Source organism: Achroia grisella, unplaced genomic scaffold (assembly GCF_030625045.1).
Source record: "Achroia grisella isolate CSIRO2021 unplaced genomic scaffold, CSIRO_AGI_Agris_v1 utg821, whole genome shotgun sequence".
Taxonomy (NCBI): Eukaryota; Metazoa; Arthropoda; class Insecta; order Lepidoptera; family Pyralidae; genus Achroia; species Achroia grisella.
Genome location: NW_026713035.1, coordinates 4,680,614 through 4,696,143, shown reverse-complemented (window position 1 = coordinate 4,696,143; position 15,530 = coordinate 4,680,614). Strand labels below are relative to the sequence as shown.

The window sequence follows — 15,530 nt, the reverse complement described above, 5'->3', positions numbered from 1 at the left end:
GTTGAGGGTTTTAAGTTAGTATTGTACAAAAAGCAACCAACAAAAAATAGACTAGTAATTTCAATAAAACAAAATAAATTATATAAACTGCCGCGAAGTGTAAAACGGTATTATTATGACTTATTATGACTTATCCATTACAAACTACAACAACAACTATAATAAAATGAAATCTTATCTCTTCATAAAATCTTATTTATCTATGCTAATCATATAGCAAGAGTAAACCTTTATCTACCACAGATAACATAATATTTCTATACTAATCTTATTTAGAGGACAGCGAAATCTTATAAACCAATAGACATATTTAACACTGGATGTTAACCCTTACTAGCATTTACATGACGTCGGCCGTGACAGTCCCTTGGAGACAAATCATGGAAGCCTTGGCAAACTTTCGCACATTTGTATCTCGTATGCGGAAAATTCATTGGAGCTATCTGAGTTATATATGAGTATACTATGCGCCACGTGTTCGCTCATAACTTTTAGAGATATGATGTATTTTGCTACGTGAAATGTCTCTTGACTTCATTTCGGTGACTTACAGAATAAGTTCTTTTACCATACAAACTGTTATATTAAAAAGGTATTTGGAAGAAGACTTGTCCTTTTCGGGGAGGAGTTTGACTGGCTACTCAAGTACTCCTTTGCTATTATAGTAGCCAACGGCCTAAACAAGAGACTAAATGCAGAAACAGTGTTTAATATACAAAACAATACAATAGTAAGAATTTTGTAAGTTAATGGAATCTATTCCGCGTCCGATTCAAACGAGGAAGGGCTTTAACTGGCTAGTCTAGTAATCTTGGCTACTAGAGTAACCATTAGCATACAACGGCCTCAACGAGAGATTAAATGCGAGAACAGTGTCCAATATACAAAACAATACAATACTAAGGTATTTGGAAGTCAATGGATTCGAACATTCAAACGGGCCATTGAAATTACGTAGGCCCAATCTACTTGCATTCCATAATACCTTACATAATGTCAAAACAGATGATAAAATGCTGTAGTGGGGCAGAAAATGATGTACTACGAACCCCAGTGGCAAAGAAAAGGATATTCGTACTGTTTTTTTTTATAGAATTGCCATTATTTTTATTGTCACTTTGGCTTTGATAGTGTTTGTACCTTCATTGTATTTACCATTTTCTATCCATTGTTTGATTTATATCACACATATAGTCCATTCATACTATCGCTCACAAGTACATATAAAAAATACGTGGAAATCACCTATACTAATTATAATAGATTGAAAAAATAGAACAAGAATTTCAATTTCATCATCATCATCATCGCAGCCCGGAAGACGTCCGCTGCTGGACATAGGCGTCCCCCAAAGATCTCCACGACGTCCTGCGCTGCTCGCATCCAATGCCTTCCAGCGATCTTGACCAGATCGTCGGCCCACCTTTCGCACTTCAATTTATTAATCTAAAATATGATTAAGTAGGCTTGAAGTGCGATTTTATAACAAAAGTACATCTATTACTATATAATTTACAGAATGAAAATACACAATAACGTATTTATTACTCCGCTCCTATAGATTCTAGAGAGATATTATATATCCTTAGCGATCCTTTAGAGATTAGCTCATTTAATAAAACAAAAAACTCATCTTAATCTTAATAATATATTATATACGCGAAAGTTTGTAACCATGGATGTTTGTTACTCTTTCACGCAAAAACTACTGAACAGATTTCGATGACACTTTACAGTAATATAGCTTATGCATCAGAATAACACATAGGCTATATTTTATATTGAAATTTAACGCGGGTGAAACCGCGGGCTCTTCTAGTATATTGTAATAGTATATATTCATACTAGTTCAGTTGGAATGTATAAAGTTATATTTTTTTATAGGGTAAACCCTACAGTGATTGCCCAGTGTATAGATATTGCCCACAGTAAGAAGATGATACATTTAAACCTATTTATAAAGGAGTTAATTCGAATTAAATTCGCTGGATGGCATTAAGAGATCCTCTAGTAGAACGTTTAATAATAAATTGGCAAAATTTAAAGAAAAACATAGTGTTATGGCATATTTGTTGACAACAGGTATGCCTATTATCGGAAAAAGTAAGTTTCTTAAAGAATTTCTTAAGGATACACTTTTTGTTTTAATTTATTGTGTTAACTTAGCTCCGTTTTAAACTTATTGCTATAGAGAATAAGTTAGTAAATGCTTTATACTATAATTTCAAGAAGTTATTGTGATGTAAAATTTACCTCTTAAGGAGTTAGATGGGGTGGGCAATTACTAAATCTTATTTAGATGAATTTTAGTGATTGCCATATCAGTATTTAGTTATTGCCATTGGCATTGGGTACAGCTATTGCCCGGGCAATGTCTATTAAAATTTATTAATATAAATTATATATAAATTATTTTTGTTAAATACATTTACATAGTAGTATTATCTAGTTCTTTATAGAATGCCGAAGGTTACCAAGTTAAAATACAAACGGGAAAACCTAAAGAGGGCAATCATCGAAATCCAAAATAACAAAGACAGGTTTTCAGATCGACAAATAGCTCAAAAATATGGAATTCCTAGGACAACGCTGATATTTTAACATAATTCAGGACACAAAATCAGCTTGGGTTCAGTGCCAATTTTAACTGCTAAAATTATTATTTTGAAGAAGCTATTCTTGAAGACAGGATAACAACTTCATATAAAAGGTTTTCCAAGGCATAAAGAAAATATTTTGAACAGTGTTCAAAAATTTCTAGAGGAAAATCCAAGACCTAATCCATTCGTGAATAATAGGCCTGACATTGGATAGTGGAAAGTATTTTTAAAGAGACATCCAAAATTAAGTATACGGAGTTTTGAAGGTGTTCGAACAAAATCAAGCTCATGTGTATCTGAAAAAGATTTAGGTTCCATGAAATATTGCTATGCCGATGAAAAAGTAATAAGCCAAGTCTTAAGTCAAGTTTTCAATATAGATGAGACAAATTTTCATATTTGCCAGTGTGCAGGACTAATTGTAGCTGAAAATGGTTCTAGAAACGTTTATAATATTGAACATTCAAATGGAAAATAATCAATAGTCATTTTATTTACTTTCTCGGCTGCTGGTATTATTTGTAGTCCATTTGTTCCCCAAATCTTTTATTAGTGTAGTAAGTCTACAAATACAAAAAGTTAACTCATCTTTTTGGGACTATTTAGCATACCCTGTAACTCCGGTAATAAAAGGAAATGATGTAATAGCAAATGGTTATCTTTCTGTCTGTCATCAGAAGGACAACCATTTGCTATTACATCAGACGTATTCAAGTTAGCTTTACTATAAAGGCAATCATATAAGGAGAATCTGAAAGAAAAGAAAAGAAGAAACTAGAGTAAAAAGAAAAACAGGTTTTGCACGCTGGGTATGTTTGTGTAGTATGCAAGCAGACAATTTTTAAAAATAAAATTAATGGCAGCTGCTGCCACAAATCATTTTATTCAAAATGTATTCCTGAACATTACAAAAACCACATGCCAGATGAATTAGATATTCTTTTGTTTTTGTGTCATTTTTACTATAAAGTAGATGATTCTTATTCTGCTAAAGACACTGATTCTGATTGTTTAGAAATGTATACTAACGTACAGAAAGCTATAAAAGATCTCAAATAATAAATAAGGTCTTTAAAACTTGAGACATTGTTTTGTTTTAACGATTAATGTTAGTCAACATTCCTAAACAATAAGAATTAATGCTTATATGGTATATTTTTAACTAGATTTAGTAACTATAGCAGTTAATGCTATGTGGGCAATAACTATGTGATGCGTGAGGCAATGACTATCTGGTCTGGGCAATCACTATACTTTTAGAGGTTATTTTTGTTAAAGCTTGTAATTATTAGTTTTCTTAAGATATTTAAATTGTTACTACTGGATCTCTTAGCTAAACTATTAATGTTACCAAAGAGGTGACACTCACTTACCTATTATTTTAATTAACATTTATATACATATAAAACCAGTATAATTTCCTTAAATGGGCAATCACTATACTGTTTACCCTACAATAATGTTCTTTTATATCAAATCATTCGTGCAGGATCGTATTTTATTTCAATACATAACAAGAAACATACAAATTGCTGTTAGGTACTTCTTACAATACAATACTTGTGAGATACTAGTATGCTACCCGAGTTTCAAAGTTTAGTCGTCGCAGATTATATTGCGCTTAATCCGGTTTTCGCACATTGTACTACAGATTTTCTACAGGCTGCAACTTTTATTTCAATGAAATAAAATAACAGATCAGTATACTCACTAATATCATATACAATCACTTTTTACGTGTGTTAATATTGTTTATAAATAATTGTCAAATCGGCCTCTATATTTTTTTGTTTTTTATAATCCTTTCAATTACTATACGAATTTAAATACTGATAAAAAAGAATGATTATTATTATTATCTGAAGCAACCGCAATCACGCTAGAAAGAGTAAATATAAAAAAATAGATTAAAACAATATCTCGCAATTGAGCGCGATTTTTTTTCTCCCTGTAAATCGCGAGCTTTCTTAACGCACGTGGATGAACGTGCCGTGTAAAGGCAGCTATTGAAATAAAAGTATTCTCAATTTGACAGCGATAGATTTTGAGCACCTGCACATCCCGTCCACCATAGTTAGTTATTGTGTAATAGATAATGTAAATCATAAAAATTATAATAAACTTAAGGGGGTCTTCCTATGTGACGGCCTGTTTTTTAGGGATATTTTAGGATTTTTTTTCTACGACCAGTAAATATTTAGAGCTTCAAGTTTTTTATCATTTATTAACACATATTTGGACAGTATAAATATAAAATTTCAGCTAAAAATATTCAGTCAAACTAGAGTTACAGCGCTCTGAACACCCCCGCCTCGAAAAAAAGAGCTCCCACTTCCTCCACGATTCCGGCTGATCGGCTTATCTGAAAAAAAAAAAAAAAACGGCGTTTTAATTTGTAGGCTTAAAAGCACGGAATGACCTATAATCAAATGAATATAAAAAAAATTGGATTTTTGATAGACATTTGAAATAAAAGTTGCAAATTAGGCGTTTTTTTTTTTTTTTTTTGCTATAAAAAAATCGAAGTTTTGAAAATTTTCGATTGATAATAGTTCATTCCATGCGTTTACATATATTGAGTGTGCCCTGTAAATTTCAAGTAATTCGGTCCAGCCGTTTCTGAGATACAATGGAGAAAAGTTTGAAAAACACAGTTTTGAGAAAAACGCGTTTAAAGTTTCAAGTCCGTTAAAAACTATTAAAATATCAACTTACTCTCAATCGGCGATGCCTGGTCCATAGAGTATTCCTTCCTCTTCCTCGTGAAACTCTTTTAAAGCAGATTGTTCAGCTCTTGAGTCAATCCTGGCTTGTTTAACGACATCACTTACGCGCCGCTCAGAGCGTAAGATTCGCTTTTCATCCCGTTTCTCAACATACGCTTGGGCTTCACGACCAACAGGGCATCCCATAATCGACATAACTTTTAAAATACCTTGAAAACCTTCATTAAAGATAATAACTGCTAAGTAGCTAGCAATTTCAACAACTTTGGGACCAGAATGAAGATGTTTAGGATCGAAAGTCCAAATCAAAGAATTCAAAGATTCGTTATTGTTTTGTCACTTTCGTCACTTTTACAAGTTTTACATATAACTATTTCAGAGATTGCAGCAAATACAGAAACAAACTCCAAAATGCAATATGCGAAATTCGAAGCGATGGGAACATTCATGTTCATGTTATTTTTAAGTTTTTTGGCCGAAGCTGATGTAAATACCGTATCATTTTGGTGGGTAAAACGGTTTCCACTAAACTTTCTTTTACTACGACCAGGATGAACATTTCCACTCGTAATTCCTTTCCGTCCACTCATTATGAAAAAGAATAATTTGTAGCTGTTGCTCTCTTCGAAGTTCAACCAAGACTAAAATAACTTCGGTAAAATATTATAACAATAGAAATTTCTGTTTAAGTCTGTAGAAACGTGTCTAAACTTGTATAAACAAATATATTAATAAAAGGGAGGCCAGGTATAAAGCCGACGGTACACAATAGGCCCGGTCTCTAACTGCCAACTCACCGCTCCGAACCGCTCTTTCTTTTACCTGCTGTATCTTTAAAACGACTTCGAATTTTCTAAAATCGCTTTACTACCGTATTCTAGACATGTTAAGGGAGCAATTTATGAAAAAAAAAAATCGATTTTTTCAACCCATCACATAGGAAGACCCCCTTAAGAAGATATGTTATACAGAACAAGAGCCTACGACGGTAAAACATACGTCTTATTAGTAAATGTGAAAGTTCTTGTATGTGTATCCCTAACACAGGTTCCCAAACATGAAACCTAATTTGTGGTTCCTTTGGCAGGTAACAGGTAACAAAGGTGTAAAAATTTTCATATCAAATTCGTTATTTTAAGAAACTCCATTTTTTCATATATTGTTCGTAGCAATATTATAACTTGCGGTGCTAATTGCCAGACACTTAGTATGGTTCCAATACCACGCCGGACCCCCCTAAACTATAATACTTTACAATTATACTTACTTTCCTCATACGATAGAAGTTGTGCAGAACAAATAATTTAATTGTATTTATCTAATTATTTATTTGTTCGCCGTCCATAAGTCATGAATTTATTCAACTAACGTATCGTGTTTATGTGTATCGTAATGTACGAAGGGCCTTTGAGGACCAAATGAAAGTGAAAATAAAGTCTACTCACGTCCACATTGATCCCGGCGAACGGGAATATCTTGGTGGCTGGTGTCTCGGTGGGTGAATACCGATAGAATTCGTGGCGCCCTCTGTACCACTTGACTGAATATAACGGCGCATCTGTTAACTGGTACAGACAGGCCAGGGTCGCGTCTGAACCTCGCTGCACGACCGGTGGAGATATCCGCAACTCTATTGCTCGGAGTCCTCCAATACCTGGTGAAAAAAGACATTGTTGTTACATAGTTTAAAACAAAGTCGCTATAAATATTTCTACTCATAAGTATGATAGTTTGTATCGGCCTGGGTGTTTCCTATATATATATTATTTTTGTATTTACAACAAATATCTAAATTATCTAATATCTAAATCCAAGTATTAACGGCCATTTTTGTATTCTATTCTACTTCATTGATCATACAAACAATATGACAAGACAAGGTTAGACAATAATCTGCCTATCTGTTACATTTAAACTACGAAAGTTCATTGGAAAATTCATAAACTATTATTTTTCTTTGATCTAAGACAAGACGTCTTTGTTTGAAGTCTTTTTGTTAGCGCCATTGTTATGGATTCGGAAGGACAAAGCTCGCCCAAACTCACAAAGCGAATGAAATATTTTCTGAACTATTCTATATAAGCCCTACTTCGCTTTTTGTGAGCAGAAACAAGTTGCGTCATGGTCGAGGTCAGTTTTTCTCAAAGTGAGCGAGCGACCCCCGTATGTTGCTTTGGAAGGAGGAAGTATATCAACTAACTGTGCCAGCGGTTTCACTCACGTTAAATTTTAATAAAAAATATAGCCTATATGTTATTCTAATACATAAGTTATATTACTGAAAAGTTTCATCAAAATTCGTTTAGTAATTTTTGCGTAAAAAAATAGTAAAGAATAGAATAGAATAGAAAATCATTTATTCAAATAAACTTACATTGAAGCACTTTTGAATAGTCATTACATTTTTTTTTTTTAATCTACCGCTCATTCGGAATGCTGTCTCATCACAAGAAGAACAAGCAAGAAACTTGTGTGTTGCTCTTTTAAATAATTTATTCTTACTTACAATTTGAGTTTAAGTGTGTGAATACAAACCACCGATTAGCACTAATTCAATGAAATAATAAAAAGTAAAAAAATGTCTATACTCACAAACTTTTGCATTTATAATATTATTAAGATTGGGCAAAATTTTTTAGACAATTTTAGAATTACAGTTTTTCTTATAGTGGTTGAATAAGAATATTGTTCCTTTCTATTCACATATATACAGAATGTAGGAAACTCGAGGAAACGAAGCATAACACATCAGGGCAAGAGAAGGAATATACGAAATGCCGCATAATAATCGGGTATATGAACAAACAACCATTTAGAATTCTTAACATCCCATCGACGAAGATTGTTAAAAATAAAATAGTACGCTGAAATAATAATTGCAACAAATTATTTTTACAATTTTTATTGTCGGCATTTATATAAAAAAAATTGTACTACGTAATTTATGGAGATGAAAAAATTTATTATAATAATAATTTATTTATTAAAAAATAATGTTTGCTGCACTATGGTATTAGGCTATGTCCTGTAAAAATAGATGTAAGTGTGGAAATAAAATAAATAAAATACTTGCCAATTTTGTTACTATTACAGGTTTCTGAACATTAATTATATATAATATATATTTATCTAGCAGTAGAACAATATGGATTATGTTACTAATAGTAATGTTGACAGTTCAACAATTTCCACAGCGCCGTGATTTGCGAACAATGTTAGTTGAGAAATAGAAAAACAGAGAGAAATTACAGTTTTCATGCTTCATCTGATTTTCTTTTTAATAAGAGTCTGTGAACTTTTCAAATTACGATGTTTTAAATTAATAGTAGGCGGTGAAAGAAATAAGTTTGAGAGCCTGTGGAAGAAAGACGACGCTCCCGCTTTTTTATAACAAGCCTTGTTAGTTGATTTTACGTCTTATGTTTTAGAACTACATTTAGTTTTTGTTAAAGTATAATCAATGTATGCGGAAAGTATATTCAATTGTACATTATAGTTCAGAAATGTAATAATGTTTGTTTTTGTTTGTGACGTATTGGGCTTTTGAACTAATGTATTTCATGATTTATACGAATAATTAAATTAATATGTAAGCTAAACTATTGATATATACGTTTATTAATATACTATATTTACTCAGTATATAAATACATTCTCGTCTTATATAACGTTTATTTCATTATTATGTATTGTATTTCATTATTATTTAAAGTAAATACAATATTTTAAGCTTATTGTTGGCGACCGACCGCCGAATACTTTTGATTTTTCATTGTCTTTTAGATGGTTCGCAATTATATCTCAATATATCATATTATCATAAACTACCCGTTTTCATCATTTAGACACCCATACAGTCCACGGATCCATTACACTTATCAATGTTTAATTTTTCAGCATTTGGGACTTTCAGACTTTTTTTAAATTTAAACGAACATTCATTTATTTCTATGTTGAATGCATAAAAGAAATAATTGCACTAATTTGGTGTTTCAATGAAAATTTTATAAATTAGATTTACATTTTATAAATTTGATTTATTTTAGTATTGATATATAGACTTTGTATAATAAGATTTTTTGGCTAAAGGTATCAGTGGAGGATGATAGGACGAGCGTAAAGTTAGCCAGGAGCGCAAATTGACTAGGAATTAACTACGTTTCCTAAATGAACCACGTGGAGATCGACCTGACGTACATTATTGGCAATAGCTGCCTTTACACGACACATTCTATCACACGCGATTAGGAGCGCGCGCGCGATTTAGCGCGGGAAAGTCAGCGCGCGCAATCGTGAAAGATTATATTGAACAATTTTTTGTATTCACTCTTTCGCACGTGTTTGCGCGAATGATTAATATCATACATATAGAAATAGAAATAATCTTTATTCAAATAAACTCATTACAAGCACTTTTGAATAGTCATATTTTGATTCTACCACTCATTCGGAATGCAGATTCATCACAAGAAGAATGAGCAAGAAACTTGTGTGTTGCTCTTTTTAATAGATGTTTTTTTTTATGTAAATAATTACAGTGTAACAAGTAAGAGGCATGCGACAATCAACATAGAAATCGCTACGCACTCATTCTTCTATATCTTTCTTCTATTATTCTAATTATATTTTTAAAACACATTTTATATTTATGAATTATCAATAACTCCATAATTATGTACCTACGCATATACATATAGATCAGGAGCGCGCGCAATTGAATCATGAAGATGTATTTAATATATTTTTTTTACGCTTATTTGCGCGTATGATTTTCACTTTCTTTTAAAGTTTCAATTTTAGTTCCACAGATTTTTACCTCAAAAACATCATATTTATAAATTATTTATCAATAACTCTATATTTATGTTTTTGTTCCGTAATCAGACGTCCATCTTTTTGTAATATTAATTATTACAATGAGGTTTTAAAGCACGCACGATTTCTTTCTCGTGATCATTCTTTCTTGAAAGAAGATTCGCACGTCACTATTCCCCATTACCAACAATCCCCTCCCACCCTGTATAATAAGATTTACAGCGCCTCTACTAAATCGACGAGTAAACGAGTACCCTCCAGGGACCAAGAATTTCACCTTTGTAATGAATTTATAAGTGACAGCTCTGATCAATGAGGAAGGGACAAATGCTGGGTCACAACGGTTTCGGTAATATATCTTTATTTAGTAGCCCTATAAAAGGTCAATTTTTAAATACCTACTTGACTTGTGACCGTTACAAAAAGAATGTCGGTAAGGACAACCTACCATTATATTAATATATATAAATATCCGTGGACAAGTTACACAGCGCCATCTAGTCCCAAGAAATGCAGAGATTGTGTTAGGATACAAGACAATTGGATGTACTTAGATTAATATTATATTAAAACTAAATTAATAATAATAATTCTAATATCCGTAGATAATTCATACAGCGCCATCTAGTTACAAGCTAAGCAGAGCTTGTTAGTATACAAGCCAACTGATGTACATAATTAGACACAGTTTTTTAGAAATATATACATAATATACAAACAATCAGACTCATGAATACAATCGTTTTCACCGTGCGAGGAATCGAACCCGCAATCATGGGATGTAAAGCGCGGTGCGCTAAACGGCTAGACCACAGGTAAAAAATGCAAATAAATAAGTGTACTTAAAATCCAACTAATCACCCCACCATATGTTTTATTTATTTACTTTCTTTTAGGTATTTTCAGTACCAAACAGAAGAAAAAATATATTTATTCTAACTTGATTCGTACCCACTTCCCTTGAAATTTATTAGTCAATATAGTAACTACAAAACGACTACGCACTGAAATTGGTTAAAGATACTAAAGAAATCCAATAATCCATTAGAAAAAGACAAAGCGTGGGTAATAAATTCAAAGAGCTCCTTTTACTCTATCAAGACATAAAACTTACGTGCTGAAATTCTGTGAAACATCGACTATAAAGTACGACGAGTGACACCTGGATCCTTACTCAGCGTACAACAGTTAATGGAATTCATTAAAACGTGCTTTTCTTCAACATTACACTTCGAGTGAGGCTCTAAAAGGAGCTTAGTCGATGTAATTTAAGATTTTTATGAGATTTATCTCACATAGTAGGTCGGTCAACTATTGCATATGCAATAATAAAATACTTATATACTATTACTGCCCCGGCAAAGGTTGTTTTGACATATAAATTTAAGTAATAATATCGCTATTAAAAATTAGGGGTTGGGCATAGAAGGGTGTTTTAGTGTTGGTATTTTTTAATGCTACATTCCGTTACTAATATAATATTATGAATGTGAACATAGGAATATTTGTTACGCTTTCACGCAAAAACTACTGAACCGTACATCATGAAATTTTGTACACATGGTCTTGGAGGTATTAGAATAAATATAGGAAAAATAAATATATAAAAAAAACAAAAAAAATATCAATATTTTACTACTCCAGCACCAACAATCAATAACAACTTCAGCAACAAAACAATATTTGCAACTTTAATAATGTATCCTAGTATATAATGTATACAAATATTATATAGCTAAAGAGTTTGTTTGTTTAAACGCGCTAATCTCAGGAACTACTAGTTCGAAGTGAAAAATTCTTTTAGTGTTGGAAAGTCCATTTGTCGTGGGAGGTTTTAAGCTACATAAGATTACGCTATGACCAATAATAGCGAAGCATCAGTGAAAAATGTTGTAAAAACGGGGAAAATTATTCAAATTTGAGGGCTTCCATTGCGTGTAAACGGTTCAAGTTACCCAAAAAATATAGATGAAAGATTATTCATAATTCAAAAATTCAAAATATCTTTATTCATGTAGGTCTATTACAGACTCTTATGATATGTCAAATCTATCGTCAGTTCGGAATGATTTCGAGATCAGAAGAACTGACGGGAAACTCAGTTCGTATACTTTTCAAATAAATGTTGTACATATTTACAATAACACAGATTCACTTTTAAATTCAAATTTGGGAGAATAGAGTAACCACTAGCATATGCTATTGCAAAAGCAAATAGTATAATCAGTGTTCATAACTCGAACAGACCGTATTCCTTTTTAAATTATCTAAAAAAATATCCGCGACGGTCAGACAGACAGTATCTACCTTTTAAAATTGTCTCAACATAACCTTTTTTATAGTAATCAAATTTGGTAGAAATTAATGCATCATTGCCAAAATCACGGTAGTGTTTTTATTACGCGCGAACGAAGTCGCGGACACAGCTAGTATTAAATAAACTGCATTATGCAAAGTCGAATTGATACTATGCAGAGCTCGAATTTCTGCGTGCACCTGAATACAATGTGTTCCACACGGTTGAACTTCCTGGTAACAAGTAGCGCTGCGCCTTATAAACTCAACCTTATTCACTTGTAGCAATAATTCTAAAACACAACATCAGCAACCGAGTATCGAACGTGTTAAATGAACCATAAACGTGATATATTACCACATAACCGATAGTTTTGTTGGTCGTTATTGGTTCTTATACGGGAATGAATTAAATATAGCAATTCTATTAATTCTCTTTTCTGAAGAACGTGATGTATTACGTAAGAATTCATTATATGTTATGATGATGTTTTTTTATGTTACTGGGAATGATAGAGACTTTACATATAAGGACATAATCTATACATATAAATAAAATTAGAGTGTGTGTTTGTAATATTGAAATAGGCCCCCAAAGATCTCCACGACGATCGGTCCTGCGCTGCTCGTATCCAATGCCTTCCAGCGATCTTGACCAGATCGTCGGTCCACCTTACTGGAGGCCTTCCCATGCTGCGTCTTCCGGTTCGTGGTCGCCACTCGAGGACTTTACTGCCGCAACGGCCATCTGTCTTACGAGCTATGTGCCCTGCCCATTGCCACTACGCGTTACTACATGCACTGAATATAAATACGGTACATACACCAAAAAACAACTTTTACAATTTTTGTCTGTCTGTCTGTCTGTCTGTTTGTTCCGGCTAATCTCTGAAATGACTGGACCGATTTTAACGGGACTTTTTTTGGCAGGTGGCTGATGTAATAAGGAGTTATTTCGGCTACTTTTATTTTAGAAAAATAAAGTTAAATTTCACGCGGACGAAGTCGTGAGTACAGCTAGTAAATCATAATACACACCAGGACAAATCACACAATGCTGTCTAGTCTCAAGTAAAACAGAGTTTGTGTTATGGGTACTAGACAACTGTAAATACATGATCTTACATATATATAATAATAAATAATTATAACATACCTAGACAAGTCACACAATGCCATCTAGACTCATTGTAAGCAAAGCCGGTATTGTGGATAATAGACAATTATCAATACAGTAGCTACTTGCCCCGGCTTCGCACGGGTTTACATGTATTGTACATATACTATACACCTTCCTCTAGAATCACTCTATCTATTAAAAAAAATCGCTACAAAATCCGTTGCGTAGTTTTAAAGATTTAAACATACATAGGGAGGGACAGACAGCGACCGCGACTTTGTTTTATACTACGTAATTATACATAATATATACAGAAAGCACTCATACGGACACAAACAATCATACTCATGTATACAAATATTTGTACCGCGCGAGGATTCCACCCCGCGACTATTGGAAATAAAGCGGTGTGCTAACCGCTAGTCCACCAAGGCTATCAAATGGCAAAATATATTACAGATTGTACAAAGTTATATATGTTAGATAAAAACCAATACAGACTAATACAATTTGTCACTAAGTAATATGTAGGTATTATTAATGAAAATAATATTGCTGACAAGAAAATATTTGCTTCTAATTTATATTATACTAGCAGTTCCCGCGATTTCGTCCGCGTGGGATTTAACTTAATTTTTCTAAAATAAAAGTAGCCTAAGTTACTCCTTATTACATCAGCTACCTGCCAATAAAAGTCTTTTAAAAATCGGTCCGACCATTTCAGAGATTAGCCGGAACAAACAGACAAAAACTGAAAAAAAAGGTTACCTTTAGGTAAGTTAACTTTAGTAAAAGATGGTTATTTTAATATTATAAACAGACACTCCAATTTTATTATATATATAGATTGATATATGGGGTCGGCAATGGGCATGTGACACCCCTGGTGTTTCAGGCGTCCATAGGCTACGGTAACCGTTTACCATCAGATGGGCCGTATGCTTGTTTGCCACCTATGTGGTATAAAAATATATATATATTACCTTATAACATTCACCACTATCAGAACATAGCGCAATACCTATCCGTTTACACTGAACACGGAAAAAAGAACACGTAAACAAAACATCAGATTCATTAGTAATTTATCCCTAATTGGATTTCTCGAGACCTCTCCTATTTTCTCAGAAATGTCCAAGGAAAAACAATGACCCATTTTAGTCTGGCAGTTTTAGTGGAATCAAAGCTCCAATGAGTGTTTACGTAACATTTATTATGTATACACTCGGTTGATGGTAATACCTATACGATTGATTTGTTAATTGAAAGAAAAACAGTCCTACTATTTTAATGTTAATATGACTGAAATAGAATAGAGTTTGTTATAACAAATCTTAGTTCATTTGTGAGTATTGATGGACAGATGTTAATTAGTCTTTCACGCAAAATTTACTCAACGGATTTTAATGAAGCTTTACAGTAATATAGCTTGTACATCACAATAATACATAGGCTATAAATTTCATGCGAGAGAGTCAGCGGACACAACTAGTATATTCTACAACAAAATATTTTTGTGTATATATCTATACATATAAATAAATTTGGAGTGTCTGTTTGCAATATTGAAATAACCGTTTTTTACTACTTACAAATATAGTATACACCAAAATAAATTATTCACCATTTTTGTCTGTCTATCTGTTTGTTCCGGCTAATCTTTGAAATGGCTAGACCAATTTTGAAGGGACTTACATTAGCAGGTGGCTGATCTAATGAGGAGTAACTTAGGCTACTTTTATGTATTATTGTCAACGTCCGTTATACATTTAATACTATCACAAAATATATAATAAATTGAAGAAGAAATATAACATACAAACGAAACGTAATTTCAATACAATTTAAAAAAAAAAACTACAAAATACAAAAAAAACCTAACTTCAATACTATCAGAAACCCAAATGGCAAGATAAGTAAACTGGCGTTATGGTGTACGCGATATTTGATATACCCACATTTTATTATATTTTA

At 32.6% G+C, this 15,530-nt stretch overlaps 1 protein-coding gene across 1 annotated transcript in view; it reads right to left on the bottom strand.

Annotated features, from left to right (window-relative positions):
- LOC131852009 (uncharacterized) overlaps nucleotides 1-15,530 on the bottom strand; it is a 120,637-nt gene that overhangs the window by 30,365 nt on the left and 74,742 nt on the right. The window contains exon 4 of the mRNA XM_059202576.1: nucleotides 6,772-6,980. Coding sequence (XP_059058559.1) covers nucleotides 6,772-6,980 — 209 coding nt within the window. The remainder of the gene's footprint in view (nucleotides 1-6,771; nucleotides 6,981-15,530) is intronic.